This window comes from Sus scrofa, chromosome 17, assembly GCF_000003025.6.
Source record: "Sus scrofa isolate TJ Tabasco breed Duroc chromosome 17, Sscrofa11.1, whole genome shotgun sequence".
NCBI classification, from domain to species: domain Eukaryota; kingdom Metazoa; phylum Chordata; class Mammalia; order Artiodactyla; family Suidae; genus Sus; species Sus scrofa.
In genome coordinates this window covers 44,702,847-44,719,259 of record NC_010459.5, presented here as the reverse complement: position 1 = coordinate 44,719,259, position 16,413 = coordinate 44,702,847, and the positions used below count along the sequence as shown (strand labels likewise).

At 46.9% G+C, this 16,413-nt stretch overlaps 1 protein-coding gene and 1 long non-coding RNA gene across 14 annotated transcripts in view; one reads left to right on the top strand and one right to left on the bottom strand.

Annotated features, from left to right (window-relative positions):
• Nucleotides 1–1,721, top strand: part of PTPRT (protein tyrosine phosphatase, receptor type T) — a 1,163,284-nt gene extending 1,161,563 nt beyond the window's left edge. For all 13 annotated transcript variants that reach the window (XM_021078123.1, XM_021078122.1, XM_021078115.1 and 10 more), the window contains one exon: nucleotides 427–1,721. In XM_021078123.1, coding sequence (XP_020933782.1) covers nucleotides 427–480 — 54 coding nt within the window. In that variant the 3' untranslated portion in view covers nucleotides 481–1,721. The remainder of the gene's footprint in view (nucleotides 1–426) is intronic.
• Nucleotides 1–16,413, bottom strand: part of LOC110257470 — a 256,447-nt gene that overhangs the window by 6,032 nt on the left and 234,002 nt on the right. The window contains exon 3 of the long non-coding RNA XR_002340097.1: nucleotides 4,531–4,616. This is a non-coding gene — a long non-coding RNA (uncharacterized LOC110257470). The remainder of the gene's footprint in view (nucleotides 1–4,530; nucleotides 4,617–16,413) is intronic.

Genomic DNA, 16,413 nt, shown 5'->3' with positions numbered 1-16,413 from the left:
TTTATGCTCATTTTTACTGTATAAAGTTGGGAGCTAAGATGCCATGAAGAAAGGGCTAGGAAGAGACTGGGCAGGCAAAGCTCCAGCTGTTAAGACCTAGTACAGTGAGGAACAGACATGCCCACACACGGTAGTTTACTAAGAGCCTTTCGACCTAGGCTCAGTGTGGTCTTACTCAAGGTGAGAGCTTCCTCAAAGTAAGGGCCACAGGCCAGCAGCAGCAGCAGCATCCCATGGAAGCTTGGTAGAAGTGTAGACTGTTGAGCCCCACTCTAGATTTGGTGAATCATTATCTGCTTGGACAATTTTGAGTTGACTGTTAATACATCGATAACGTTTTCTCTGTCATCTGTGTCTCTAAACTAAATGCCTTTTTCCTTTCCTTCTCTCTCTCATCTTCTCCCCCTCTGCCTCTCCTCCTCTCAGGAACAGTATAAATTTGTATACGAGGTGGCCCTGGAATATTTAAGCTCCTTTTAGCCCAACGGGATGGGGAAGCTGCTGCAGCCATGCCCCCTTTTCTGTGAATGGCAGCGACTGGGCTCAGGGGCTAAGAGGTGACTGGGGGTCCCGTGGTCCACGGTGGGCTCTGCACCTTCCAAAGGGTCTCCAGTTGCTTTGGGGGATGCTGCCCAGCAAGGCCCAGGCTTCTTTTCCACACCACCCCCCATCAGCCTCCGCCAAGGGCCGGTGTAGACACACACCCAGAGCAAGGCCCGGATTTTTCAGTGCCCAGGACCTCTTGCTTTTGCTCTTTGCAAGTCTGTGAATCTCACGGCAAGCCGACAGTGCAGGCGCAGGGCGGGCACAATCGGACCCTTGGGGTCACTGCCCTGCTGCCCCCCGCCATCTCCTCCAGGGACCTCTGGCACAGGACACCTGCTGCCTGGACCATGGGGACCTCAGGATGCTCCCGAGACCACGGCAGAAGCCCCCGCCCTCCCACCTGACCTGCATGGGGCTTGGCCCACCACCATTCTGTACCCCTCCCCCAGCCCAGGCCTTGACCTTCTGGCATTCACTGGCCAGCCCACTGTGTCCCGCTGTGTCCGTGACACTCCTGGATAAAGGTTTTCTTTGTTTTTTTGTGATCGGTGGGAGGGGATGGAACTGCAGGGAATTTGCGCCTCCTGTCCCTACCACCTCCCTGGGGCAGGGCTCTGGCTGTCCCCGTGTGTCTTGGGCGGTGACTCCTTTGGGAGGGATGAGTGAGATAAGACTTGGTGATTTTCCAAAGTGTATGTGAAAGGGAAACATTCTTGGGGAGGGTGTGAAATCTTAGTCTCTTATAGCACAAAAAGGTGGGGAAGGAAGTTTGCTTGTGTAGCTATAAGACAACTCTCTGGGGCCTTTCACCTCTCCTGGCGATGTTCTTAAAAGGTCATAGCCAGGGACAGCATGGCCATTGAGCAAGGGAGTGACCGGCTAGTCTGAAGAGGGTCACTTTGGTTTCCGCTGGGGCAGAACCCCAGCGTTGTGCATAACCTCGGCTCTCCAAATTTGAACTCCTCCCTAGAGAAACCCAGCTGCCGTCTCTGACAAGGTCCCATATATACTTTGGTTTAAAACAGGCCAAGGGAGTCAGGCCTGGGGATCTAGACTCTTGCCCAAAGTCTGGGTCAGTCAATGACGGGGAACCCCCATTGGCTAAACACCTACTGTATGCCAAGCTTGCCATGTTCTTAGACCTGCTCCACCTCAATAAAGCTCTTAACCTGTGATTATCTGTAGTTTACAATTGAAGAAACTGAGGCAGCTTCCTCAGCCATGAAATGCTGGTTTCCAAACGGCAGAGCCTTGTGATGAGACGTATTTGTTTGGTTTTCGTCCTCCTTTCTCAGCCAAGCAAATATTTGATCGAGACAAAATACGGCCAGCAACTTCTGAACAGAGAACTCCACAAATGGAAATGTAATTCTTCCTTTCTGATGTCAGTTTTGCTGGGAAGCTCAGCATTTCGATACATTTTAGTAACTGATTCTGGCTCCCCAGGAAAGCTCATCCCATCTAATTTCTTAGCCGGTGAACAGGATTCCCTGTGCCCTCGGGCTGTGAGGTTCTGCCAGCCATGGACACTCTCTCCACCTTGGTCTCTAGCTGGTGCTTAGGTACAACACCTGCAAGCCGCTGGGTGGCCTGGGATCTAGGAAGGGCCACCCTGGGGGCTCATGTACCCCCAGGCAAGGCACGAGGAACACAGAGTTCAATAAGGCACAGCCTTCTCCCTCAAGAGCTTACTGTACACTGCAGGAAACAGAACCTGCAGTGTAGCACATGAGCGTGAGCCTCAGAGCCAGAGAGATTCTGCCTAGGGCTTTCTAGAAGAGGTGACATGTCCATTCCTCTGGGTAGAAAAAAGGAAGAAAAGGCATTGCAGGCCAAGGGATCAGCATGTGCAAAGGCAAAGAGATGTGAAAAATCCTTGAGGGCTGGGCAGCATGGCAGGCAGGCAGCCCCGCTGCAGCAGAGCCTGGCAGGAGTTTAGCCAGAGTCAGGGGAACTCGAATGCTTGGCCCACAGTGCAGCCCAGGCCCCTGTGGGCAACAGAGAGCCAGGGGAACTTTGAATGAGCCGCTCAGCTCAGTGTTAGAAGGTGCTCCCCTGGGGGCCAGTGGGCCTGCCTCTTTTCCTTTCATCAGACACTGTGAAAACATTCCCTTATGCGTATACTTTTTACTATCACATCTATTTGTCTGTCTGCTTATTATTTTGTTGCTGGAACAAAATATGCAGTGGATCAGGAGATCCGGCTTCTGTAGGAAACTCAGGGGCTCTGCCACAGAGCAGGGTGGCCAAGCCAAGCCCAGGAGGATGGCACATGGAAGGAGCTAACAAGCTCCTTCCATCTGCACAGGCTCTGGAACTGTCTGGAGGTCCAGGAACACCAGAGTCATCAAGGAAGGGCTGCCACTTTGGAGCTTCAAGAGGAAGCATCTCAGAGCCAAAGAAGGCAGAGGAGCCCCACCATGAACTTGATCTTCTCCTTCATGGGTCCCTTCCCTGGTCCCCAGGCCCCAGACTCCACTGGTCCTGCTGTCCTCCCCTGGATCCAGGTGGCACTCCCCTGGCCTTCAAGGAGCCTGAAGCATGGCAAATCAGCCTGCTATATAGGCTCCTCTCTCAGATCTGGGCTCATCCACATAGAAGGGAGGGAGGCGCTATCAAACACAAACCCTAGGATTTATTCTGCTCAGAAAGGGGCAAAATAGCTGGCAGATAAAAATGACAGTGGCTGCTATCATTTCAAATGGTAAGAAGTTAGAATGTAACTTCAGGGAGAAGGAAGCTTGTGAACACCATGGGGGGTAACCCAGTGAGGGCCAATGATGGTTCCCCCCACTCATCCCCCTTCCCCATCCTTACAACCCAACCCCCCTCTAAAGGAGGCAGAGCCGTGAACAGTCTTGGACCAGTTTACACAGGAAGAAGCCAAGGCTCATGGATGGGGATCCTTAAGATCCCACATTGCAGGAATGTGGCAGGGCTTGGATGAGATGGGGCAATGGTGCCTGAGAATTTAGACTTGAGCTCTTCCCCCAGGAAAACTGAGCAGACACCACCTCCCCCACACTTCCAAGGTGGGCTCACCTTTGACCATGAAGAGCGATATGGTATCCATACTCGCTGCGTCTCCACCACAAGGGCTAGCCTCTTGTCGCTGAGGTCACAGAGCCTCACTTAGCCCAAAGCCTCATGGTTCTCCACTTCCAGATGTGGATCCCATTTGGAGAAGGTGCAAGGAATTAATGAGAAGCCAGGAACTATCCCAACCTGCATGCATTCATGGCCCAGGTAGCTTGAGGATGTATCCTAGCTGTACGGGACACACTGTCTTCTCATCCTTTCTGGTGTCAGGTCCTGGGGCCAGGACTCTGAGCCTCTAGATGCCCACAGCATGAATCCCTTTACAGGGACAGAGGGGTTCCTTGCTTTGACTCTCTCTCTGGATATAGTCTGAGCAGTGGCCTGCTGGTCAGCCTTCTTGTGGACCAGTAGGCCCTGTGCTCACCGAATTCTTCTGACCTTCCTAAGAAGTGTTCCTGGAGGAGACTGAGGTTTGGAGCAGAGCAATCATTTGTCCATATTCCACTACAGCTAGTGAATGAGCCAGCCAGGGTTTAAGCTGGTTCTTTTGACTTTAAAGACAGTATTCCTCCACCTTTGTGTCTCAGATTTTCCCATGGTGGGGGCTACCCGTTATAGCAAGGACCAGGGTAAAACAGACAACTCAAGGGATCATGTAAAGCATAAAGCAGACAATGATAAGCTTGAAACTCCTTCCGTTTCATGTTTAAACTTAACAATTCACATAATATTTGCATTCTACTCTAATTTAGCCTGATTTGTTTTAAATGACTGTAAAAATAATAATCATAATAATTACATGGGCGCTGTTCCCTCGTGTGGTTTTGATCTCCTCAACTCAATGACAGGCCCTAGGGAATTATACCCCAGTCTGAGAGGCAGAGTGTCTGGCCATGCTGCTTCCCCCTGAGGCCAGTTCCAGATTCAGGCTCAAGTCCATCTCACCTGTCCCTAGGCAGATCCTTTGAAGGGGAGGGGTGATACCCTGATCTCACTGTCCATGGGTTAATCCAGTCTCCTTCAGTTGGATACTGAAAAAAAAAAAAAAAAAAAAAGCAAAATTATGAGGACACACCCACATGGAGTGGGGAAGCCTGAGCCCCTAAAACCTTACAGGGAAAGGAGATTCAGCATTCTTGAATGTTGGGGCTTCCAGGAGGTGGTGCCCTTTGCTCAGGCAGAGCCACGTGGTTGCTAATATGGACAAATCTGAGGACACACTTGATATGAGGGGTTGCAGACTAAGAAGCCTTCTCACTTTACTTCCTATAGCATACAGGGGCCCCAGAGGGCATCGCACCCAGATGACAGGTTACCATGGCACACAGTGCATCCTGTGGCAAGACACGGGATTGCAGTGGAAAGAACTCAGTCTTTGGTTCTAATCTGGTCCAGCCCTTTCTTGGCTAGAGGAAGTTGGGCCAACCAATTAATAGACAAAGATGTGAAAAGAGGAGCCACAGCCGGGTAGAAGGGACACTTGAATTTGGAGAGCCTTGGGTAGAAAGCAGGAAGACAAAGCCAAGAAGTTAGGACCCAACAGGAATAGTCAGAACCAAGGAGGCATATGGTCTCCTGGAAAAGTGGTCACTTCTTGACACAGAAGGACAGGGGATGGGGAGGGACTGGCCAGAACCATGTGGAGCAAGGAGGTTGCTTTAGAACCAGTCTCAGTGTCTTAGATAAAAGATGATCATCTTCCATTTCCCTCTGACCACTGGTGTTTATTCACCATTTGTTCCAAGTGGTAAGCTAGCTCCTGGCATGTGTCCTCACCCTAAGCCACATTTCCTCATTCTTATGTGAGTCCCTGCTGTGTGCACAGGGGTGTCAGTCTAACAGGATGCCACCAGGGAGGAGCAAACAGGCACTTATCATGTCATCTTTGCAGAAATAACAGCCCAACCCAGATCCAGAGACATCAAAAGAGATGGTGATTCCCCTGTACCTCTCAGCCTTAGAACAGAGGGAAGAAAGCCACCCTCCCTTAGCCTGCATCCAACCTCTCTAGGCTGGATAGACAGGCCATCAGCACCAAGCTGAGTTGGGAATAATGCCATGGAAAACGTGGGTGAGCCTGAGGGTAGGAGGAACTTGATGCTAATTCTAAACCTTAGGGCCAACAAATTGTGCTGGGCGCCAAGATCCCTGGGGACAGATGGTCAACCTAAGACGCAGGGAAGAAGATGAGACGGAGTCACAGGGATGACTGTTTCATCTCAAAGCCCTGACTTGCCTGCCTTCCTCATCATCTAGTCTTGAGCGTCTCAGCCAATGTGAATCCAACTAGAGGGAATCAGCTGAGACTCAGCCTTATTGCTGTATTCCCATGCCAGGGCTCCATGTTGGAGGTTTTCCATGTCCACATACCTAGAAGTGATAAAACGCGAGGTCTTGGCTTCCTCTAACAGGGATCTGCCTCTGAGGTTATATACTGTCTGAACAGCAAGGAGAGAAGGCAGTGGCAGAGAACAGAGGGGGCTCCAGTTTCTCCAAGTCATGGGTATAATCCTCAGAAGCACAGAGAGATGTCTAAGCCATATTTGCACACATGAGCAGACTCTCTTCTGGTTTACTGGTACCCAGACATACACTTTCGCATGATGCTGGCTGGAAATACACACTGTAGTAGAGACTAACACCACTCTTGCAGCCTTCTCACCTACCTCCAGAAGAGGTGGGAATCCAAGGGGCCATCTTCACCCCCTCACATCTACCCATGAATGAATGTTAGGTTCCCAAGAGGCAAGGTCAACACCCATAATGGTATACCCCAGGCTTGGCATCCTAGTTGTCTAAGAAGTCGGGGTAGTCAGTGCAGCTGATGCACAGAGTAAAAGGACTCAGGGTGGGTGCACCACAGGGTCAAGTTCTCGGGGCTGGATTACCATGGAACTTTCATCTGGATCTGAGAGCTGCTCTGGGTGGTGTGATCTGGATCCTGATCCTTGGTTGAAATATTCAGTGAATGAAGGTCTGAGGGTCTTCCACTGTTTGGACAGGAAGGTATTGGTATGTAAGCCCGGAGCTCAGGGTAGTTAGTGTAATTCATGGTTCTGTGGTGAGTGGGACTCTGAAATTTGGGGGAGGAAAGGGAATACGATGCAAAGTGCCAACACTGAAAAATTGAGTCCTTGCACATGTACTTTAGTGCCTGTGGGCTTGTGAATACACATCAGTGGGCCTCCCTATGTGAGGGTCCAACAAACTCTCAGTGCCCACCACGCCCCTCTCACTCCTGTGGAAGACTGATGATATAAGGTGTTTCAGGGTAGTCTGGAGACTCTGAGGGCAAAGGGGTAACATCCCAGGTCAGGAAGAATAGAGTGGCCATATCTTCCCTACGTTTTCAGATCTTTAGATAAACTAAAGCACAGCCCAGGTCCCTCCTGTGAGTGGAGATGGGAGCACTAGGTGAAACTCTAGAACTGGAAGGAGAATTTGCTCTCTGCCAGAGAAGATGAGCTGCCCATCTCAGCAGCTGTCCAGCAGAAGCCAGACATCTCTTTGGGAAGGGAAGAAGGAGCTTGGCTGAAATGGCCTTTAAGTTTCTTATGCCTTAGCTGGGTGAGATGTTATGGAGCTAGGACCATGTCTGAACTGCTTCCTCCCTTTCTGCAGAGCACAAAGCCAAGCAGCTTGTAATTGGTTGGTGCAGGTTGAAGCCCCCGCTCTCCCACTGTCTCCCCATGACGCAGGCCAAGATGCTGCCTCTAGTCATACCTCTAGGGCTCACCCAAGCTGGTCATCACCATATAGCCCAGAGAGAGTAGCTTCTTTGCCATAGAGCCCATGCCCCCCCAAGACCTCTGATGAGACCGGTCATAATTTAGCCTACTGGCCAGGAGGGCCCTTGGTGACAGCCAGGAATCAGGAATCAGTAAAGGCCAAGCAGGACCCAGAACACGGGTTTTGCTTGCCATACACATTAATTCCAGAGGTGAATTCTAACTCCTCCTCCTCCCCAATCGAGGCCTGTTAGAGCAGATTGAAAACACAAAAGCACAGCGACTCAGTGGACACGTGATTATAAGCGCCCCCCAGTGCATCCATTTCATTGCCAGGTAGATCCTGAAATAGCCCAGGCTAATCCAGTCTAACCCATTATTGGCAATCAAACTTGAAAGCACTTTTCTTCCTTTTCATTCCACCCTACATCTTACCAGCTAATGAAAGGCAGAGTCAGGGCTTCTACCATTGCCTTGGCTACTGAACACCATCACAGCCCTAGAAGGGCCATCGCGGGGGTCCCATCAACTGCAAGGAGACTGACATGTTCACATCCATGGGGCATATGATACTGCATGAATGCCAAGTCTCCACACTGTTTGCAGCCTCCTCTGTGAATCCCAATGGCCTGCACTTGTACAGTTTGGGTGTTTGATAGATAAAGCACGTATGAGAAGAGAAAACAAAATAAATCAACTTTTTAAAAAAGCCAGCACTGTGCTGTCAATGTTCATTTTTTTTTTCCTTTCCAATTCTAGTTTAAAAAAAGCCGGAGGTAAATAATGTCAGGTCAATGAATATCAGATATATTTTTTGACTGTACATTACAGTGAAGTGTAATCTTTTTACACCTGCAAGTCCATCTTATTTATTCTTGTAAATGTTCCCTGACAATGTTTGTAATATGGCTGTGTTGAAAACCTATACAATAAAGCTGTGACCCTGAGATTCATGTTTTCCTAAGAGATTCGCACTGGTGTCTTCCTGAGGATGGGTGGGGTGAGGTGGAGGCAAGTAGAAGAAGGAGGACAAGACTAGATTTATCAATTAGATTCCTTTATGTCCATTTAATCCTCACATCTATGGTGCAAGAAATATGTGTTATCCACTGTTTATGGATGAGAATATTTGAGATTCATAAATATTACAGCATTATCCGTGACTCCACATTGTACCGGTGAAAGGGCTGGGTATAAAACAGTCATTCTCAAGTGGAGTCCACTATAGCGGCATCAGAATCACTCAGGAAGTTTGTTAAAAATACAAATATTTAGGCCCCTACAGAACCACAATTCCAGGGTCTGTATCATTAACAAGCTGCCTGGTTGTATCAGTTAGTTATTGCTGTGTAACATACCAGCCAAAGCTCAGTAAGTTTAAACAATGGCCTGTCACCAAAGTCACCTGGGGCTTGACTTCTATGAAAGGCTGAGCTTGACCTAAGCTGAGCTCAGCTAATCTCAGCTGGACCACTTATGTGGCAGCTAAGGGTTCTGCTCTGGGCCAGGCTTGCCTGGGATACCTCAGCTGGTGCATCTCTGTTCCAAGTGTCTCTTACCCTCCTCCAGGGCCAAAAGCTATTCTAGGCATATGCTTCTCCTGGTGATAGCAGGAGCATAAGAGAGAAATCTGAATCATGTAAGTTGTTTTGAGCCATGTCTGGAGCATCCCACTGGACAAAGCATGGCACAGTCAGAATCAACAGGTAAGGAAATATACTCCACCTCTTGACAAAGACCTCACTTCTCAATGTTCCAATAAATGCTGCAATTAAGTACCAAACCATCAGTGCCAGATGCAGACTTTAATCCACATGGTATGGCCCAGAGACCATCTACATCACCTGAGAAACTTCTAAACATGCAAAATCTGATTCAGTAGGTCCAGGATGGGTCTCAGGAATCTGCCTGCTTAACAAGTACCCAGGTGATTGCAATGCATGCTGAAATCAGGCAAGCACTATTCCAAATGCTCTTAGACAGGGACAGATAAGGAACAGGGAGACAAACCAGTTCTAAAACTAGGGCATGGGGCTGTCTATATCTGAGGCACATGATGTAATGCCCTCTACTTTCAAGGCAAGCAGAAGAAACAGCTGGAAACAACTCCTCAGGATTGACTGGCTCCCAGCTTCTTTATACATATCCAGATAGAAGTATGAGCTGGAAGCATGAGCTGGAAGCATGAGCGGGAAGCATGAGCTATAAGGCCAAAGCCCAAGTTAACTTTGTTCTCATTCAGTCTTAGGAACCCTGGCCGGGTTCTCCAACTTCAGGGACCTATACATAGCATCCACCAGCCCCCTGACAAGCCTCAGAGCCTTGAGAACAGTGCTTCCCAGCTTGGGTCCTGAGAGGGGAACCCAGGGGCCAGCCAGCTAGTAATGTGTGTCCCTTTGTCCTTGGTCATGCTAATCTCATTATTCTGCCTGCTCTATTTATTCTTTTGCCACAAATGTAATAGTTGATGTTGGGAAAATAAAATTAGGAAGAAGGAAGAAATCTCATATATCTAATAGCAAAAGTACCTTGGGGCATATAATTATCCCCAAAAATGGAAATACCTTTTAAGGAGTTGTTTAAAAGTAGCATACACTCACTCGAAAGAATTCAATACAAAATTGTTTGAGGCATAAGATAAAAGTCACTTTTCAAAGGTACTGGTTAATTTTTATACCGTTTCAGAGTTTACTATGCACATATAAGCATATATATACATTTCCTACATAAATGGCATCAACCTATACATATATTCTGAACAGGCTTCTTTTCACTTAACCCCATGCCATGGTCATATTTCCATGGGAAGATGCTTGAATACCCCTTATCTTTTTCTTTAATATGTTTCCAATATTCCTGAACTGGAGACTAACCTGGTTTGGGTACGTCAAGGCTCAGATGCTCTCAGAGAGATGCCTTTGAGTTACCATTAACACTGAGGAACACCTAAGCTCTGTGTCTGCCACCCTGGAAACAGACCAGAGTGCCAATTCTCTTTGCCTGTCTGTTGGCTTCCCAGTGGGTCCTGGCCAGGCTTCCTGTCTGGCTAGACCTGGAATGTGGGTCCACATCAAACCTCAGGGCCCCTTGGTGGACTCTGATGGGGAGCTCTGGTTTGGCTAAGACCTTCTTCTAATCCCAAGGGTTCCAGGCTTCCGTCAGAACTCCAGGGGCCCTATAACCCTCAGAACCTTGAAGACATGGCAAGAGGTCACCAACGTGCCCTACAAGATGCAAGAAGGGGAATTTGATTTCCTTTGGCAGGGTTTGGAGGGGTTAAGAGAATCCAGGAGAAACATAAGAGAAGCCAGCAATATAGGGTAAAGAAACCACTTTTGGATAATTTTAGAAAATTTTTGACCACTTAATATTTAGGAAACACAGCTAGACTACACAAGGCTTGGCCTCAGTAGAAGTGTCTTGAATTCTAGCAAAGAGACTGAACTTGAAATCTCCAATGACATGCAGTAGGGATATGGCACCCACAGAGAGATGACACCCGCAAATTGAAAATCTGGAGACAGGAGCCTGGGAATTGAACCCATGGGAATTAGCAGAATCTTGATGTATTTCAGTTTTCACAGTCCATGGATTAGACACTGGAATGAGGTTTAACTAGGTATTCAAGGACATCTGGAACGTATGGATGGATAGAGAAACATACAGAGAAATGCAGATGCACACAGGGAGAAATACGTTGAATACATAAATGAATGAAAAACTGTATCAGTTATTACCAATGATTCTTTCTCACCATAGGGAACATAGGTAATTCTTGTTCTTTATGATTTCTGTATTTTCTAAATTTTATATTACTTTCATACACAGAAAAACAAATTCCATGAAAAGGTTGGAAGAGCAGAACATAGGAAAATTGAAAGCAGGATAGATGATGCCAGGAATGAAATCATACCCAAAAGATTTTCCATACACCTGGATCAAGATGTTCAAAACCTTGGCATTGCCCATCTACCCAAGGAAGAGAACAGTCAATTAGTCAACTCATGGTCCAAAAGGGAACAATGAATCAGTTGCTCAGCATAAACAAAAGTATTCCTGCTACTAGAAAGGGCTAGAAGTTATTTTTTCCATGGATCCCCTTAATAAAGAATGGCTTCAAACAACATCCTTTGAAGAATGCACATATTTCCCTCCCTGAAGACTGACGGCCTCATGCCATTGAATGAATTGGCAAAAGCTCTTCACTGAAGGACCCAGATGAAGGGGTGCAGCCACATGGTTCTCTGCAAGGTATAGGTTTGCAGAATCTTGGCTATTACACGGCTTGGGCACCACACTGTTCTCCTGAGTGCCTGTGAGCTTGAGGCTTTTAACCCAATTACAAGCACAGCAGCTATTTCAGTTGCTGGTTGAATTTGGAGCCTGGCTTTAAGGGCCAGCTGAGCCAGGAAGATCTCCTTTCAAGCAAGGAGAACCTGGACAGTTCTGTGTGCCTGGATGCGAGTGGGTCCATCCCTCTCTGGGGTGGGCAGGGCAGGGTAAGAAGCCAGTGACGATCCCAGCTGACTCCCTCTCACCCTACTCTCCTCTAATGCACCAGCAAATACACAGTAAATGCTAGAAACATAGCCACCATGCCATCAAGCGAGTCTGGGAGGAGTCTGATTACAAGACACAAGAAGCTAAAATGAGAATCATAATCAGTGGTTGATGCTGAATCGTGTTTTTCCACCTAGAAGATATAAAGAAGCCTCAAAGAAGATGAAGTGGTTTGTCCCTCCAGATGGTCTGCGCTCACTCATAAAATTGGTCAATCGTCCATTTCAATCTCCTGAGAGATGAAAGGACATGAAGAAAACCCTCTATGGGAAGGAGAATACAGAGAAAACTTGTCAAAATACATGCTGAGGATTTTAGCTTTCAGGCTCCCATCTGTTCAGAGCACACCAGAGTGAGGCGGTGAGAAGAGGCAGCATGTCATAAACTGAATATGTACAAGACCATGTAACCAACTGTTATTACTTTGAATATTCTCCACCTTACCTCTCACCTCCTGCATGGCTGTGGTGACCATTTCCAAGCAGGTCTGCAGGTGTCATGCAGGGGTAGCCCATGGTGAGAGCACCCCTCAGTCAGGCTCTGTACCTCTCATTTCCTGCCCCAGAGTTCCCTATGCTGTCCTCTGAGATGTCCACAGGAACCATTTAACACCCATCTGTGGAAGAACAACCTTGGACCAACAGGAGACTGGAGGCTGTAGATAAACACTTCCTCCTTTTTTCTTCTGAAGGCAGTTCTGCGTTATACTGTATACTTTTCAAATGGTCTCAGAGCAAGCAAGCAGACCCTCATGGAATAACCAACTCTGTAACACAACCTCATCTTGCTCCTCCCTCCCCACTCTGATTGACACCCCCTAACTTCAATGCTTCCTGGAATCATATTTCCATATTAAGCTTTATATCGGGTTTCGCATTGCAGGGCACACTAACTGAGAAATGGGATTAAGCTGTGCACACAATACACTATCCTCAACCGTGAGTCTGAGATGGGGTCCTGCCAACACACAGAGAAGGCTGCTGCTAGCCAGTTCGGCTTTTGATCCAGGGATGGAAAGGGACTTGGTGTAAAGGGATTCACATGGGAGAGGCTATACTCACGTCTAGGACTCTCTTATGTGATATCTTGTTAATTTTCTACTCAGATTTAGGAACAGAAGTTCTGCCATCTCCTATTTTTGTTGAAGAGTCAGCCTGTCCAACAGATAGTAAGAAGGACCATCGGCGGCCCCACAGGGGCCCTTCCATGAGCCCTAGAACAATGGTGTGTCTGGCCAGTGGGATGGGGGAGGATCTGGATCAGGGATCTGTGCCAACAAAGTCAGGAGCCCTCAGCTATGCTTACTCTCAGCCTGCCCTTGGCAGCACATGGCTAACAAACTACAGAGGCAGCCAGTTCCTAATGGGGGAGGGGAGGCATTTGCCAAGAAAAGATTGCAGAAGAAGTGTTCCAGCCAGCACTAAATGCAAATACAGACCTCTTCAGGGCTGCTGAAGCCCCAGCTTTGGCTAAGCCCCCGCCCTCACAGGAGGTCAGATTTCTGAACCGGCAGAAAAAATAACAGCAAAAATACGTAGAAAATCATTTCTTTTCCTTCCCTCTTCTTCCCTCCACCGGGCTCTCTGGCAACTCCCAACTCTGAGCAAGCTCAGAAACCCCCTTGTAAGGATGAGCAAACAGGAGAACACCAGACACATGAAAGGATGCCAGAGTTCAAAGCAGAGATGTTTACTTTGAGGAATGAAAGTGCCTGCCTATGAAATCAAGTCCCTGCCAGGAAAAGGAAGACATTTTACAATGAATACAAATGCAGAAAAAGACTCGATTTGCTAACTGACTCCAAGAACTTTTTTTGTGGCTGTATCCAACAAAACAAATTGCTGACAACTTTAATCAAGATAAAACACAAATACTCAAAATTATGACATAGGAAAGGGATATAGCAGTGAATGAGGAAACTATACAGCAGCGGGAAATGATATTATGAATAACTCTCGCTAGTAAATTTTAAATGTTTGATCAAGTGGATGAGTTTGGAAATGTATGAACAGTATCAAAGCTGGCTCAAGAAATAGTAAACCTGAGTAGACCAATTATCAGAAGGGAAAAAAAAACTTGTTATTTCTTCTCTAAAAGATACAAGTACAGATAATTTTATGAGTGAACTTGATCAAACTTTCAAACAAAAAAATAATTCTTATGCTATATGTACTATTCCAGAACAAGGCAAATAAGGGAAAAAACAGCACAGATATCAAATCGAAAAAGAGCACACATGCACACACATATGTATAACACGTGCACTCCTAAGACCTCTAGACCAGTCATATTTATAAATGCAAATCTTTACTAAATATTAAGTATTACACTTAGCTGTTTTTAAAAACATAATGTACCCTGTCCAAGTGGACTATATGCCAGGAATTCAAGAATAATTCAATATTAGGAAGTCGACAGGTAGATGGAAAAAGACATATAGTCATTTTAATAAAGACTGAAAAGGCACTGACAAAATTTAACATCAATTTCTAATTTAATACAATAGTCTCAGTAAGCTAGTAATTGTAGGATACTTTGTTAGCATAAAAAGTTAAGATCATGAATAGCAAGCCTTACCAGAATTCACCCATATCTACTTCTCCATTCTATCCAGCAGAAAGTAAGAGTTACACTTTCCTTCCCTCCTTGAAATGAGTAGGGTTATGTGACAAGTCCTGGCCAATATGCTTGAGCAGAAACAATGTATATCAACTCTATGCTAAAGTACTTAATTGCTGGAGAGACTCTACAGAATTTTCTTTCCTGCCCTATCAATCGAAGAGATCTTGTTTTCCAGATGGTGCAGTCACAGGGTGGGGGAGCCCCCATCAGCCTGGATCACTGAATCACCACATGGAGGACAGTTGCTCCAGGGAATTAACTGGACCTACAGAATTTTGTGGTACCTAGCTACTGAGTGTTTGGAGTTCTATATAATATAAACAGCCAAAGTATTAAATCACAGAGAAAATCAAGTCCATTCCCATTAAAGTAACAAATGCCTACTTCACTGCCATTAATATTCTTGACTAATGCCAAAGCAGCTAATGCCATTGGGCAAGGAAAAAGCAAGATTGCTGATATGGTTACCATTGCTGTGTAACAAATTAACCCCCAAAACTCTCTTTCTTTTGTCCACAATGTTGTGGGTCAGAAATTCAGGGAGGGGACATCTGGCCGTTCTTGCTTAGGGTGATTATGGTGTGATGTCACCTGGGGCTACAGTCACCTTTAAGCGTTAACTCGGTTGGATGTCCTGAATGGCTCATAAACATGGTTGCTGCTCAAGTTGTATGCTGGCTGGGAGGTCATTTGGGCTGTTAACTAAGGAGTCTACACATGACTTCTCCAGCATGATGATCTCAGGGCAATCAGACTCATTACCTGGCCCTTGCCTTCACCCAGAATGAGTGTCCCACTAGATTCTGCTAGAAACCAAGTAAAACTTTTCTGACCTGGCCTTATAAGTTACAAAGCATCATTTCTGTTGGATTCTAGTGGTTGTAAGCAATTCAATGAGATCAGCCCTGATTCTAAGAAAGAGGACATACACGCATCCTCTTAAAAAGAGTGTCATGAATGTGCATAATGTGTTTGTAAATTGTCACAATCACTTTGAAGGATGATTCAAAATTATCAGAATTATATATGCCTAGTAACCCCAACTTTATTAACAGTAACAGGATGGGGGTATAGCCAAGATGGCAATGTAAGAAGATCCTGAACTCACCTCCTCCTGTGGGCATGCCAAATCACAACTACTTACAGAGCAACTCTTTATGAGAACAATTTGAAGACTAGCAGAAAAGATTTTCCACAGCTAAAGACACAGAGAAGTAATCACAACAAAATATGTAGGAAGGTCAGGGGGCAATATAGTCAGAACTCACCCACGTCCAGCTCAGTGGCCCACAAATAGGAGGAAAAGCATAGCTGTGGAAGTTCTCCTCCAGGAGCAAGGGCTGTATTCCACATCTGGCTTCCCAGATCAAGTGCCTGAACCAGAATACCTGGCTTTGACATCCAGCAGGGCTTACATATGGGAGACCTGGAGGTCCAGAGGAAACAGACTCCACTCTTGAAGGGCATGCGCAAACTCTCACACATTCTGAGTCCTAGTACAGAGGCAGTAGTTTGAAAGGAGTCTGGGTCAGACCCACTTGTTGCTCTTAGAGAGCCTGTCATAGAGGAGGAGGCAACAGGGACTCCCCCTGGGGACAGAGACACTGACAGCAGACATCTGGGGGAGCTCATTCTATGGTGCTGATACAGGCACTGGCAGGCACCATTTTGGAATCCTCCTTCTAGCCTCTTATCACCAGCGACTTATCCACCCACCAGTAGGCTGGTATTAGCCCTGCACCCCCCAGAAAATGCACCCAGCCATATGGAGACCTAACCCCAGACTCCACACTCAATTACAGGAGCTCACCCTACCCTCCAGCAGGCCCCCAGCCACCCCAGAAAGCAAGACCTCTCAGTCAGCTGGGCTGGGGGCCAGTCCTACCTACCAGCACACCCAACAGAAGGACCATGCAGC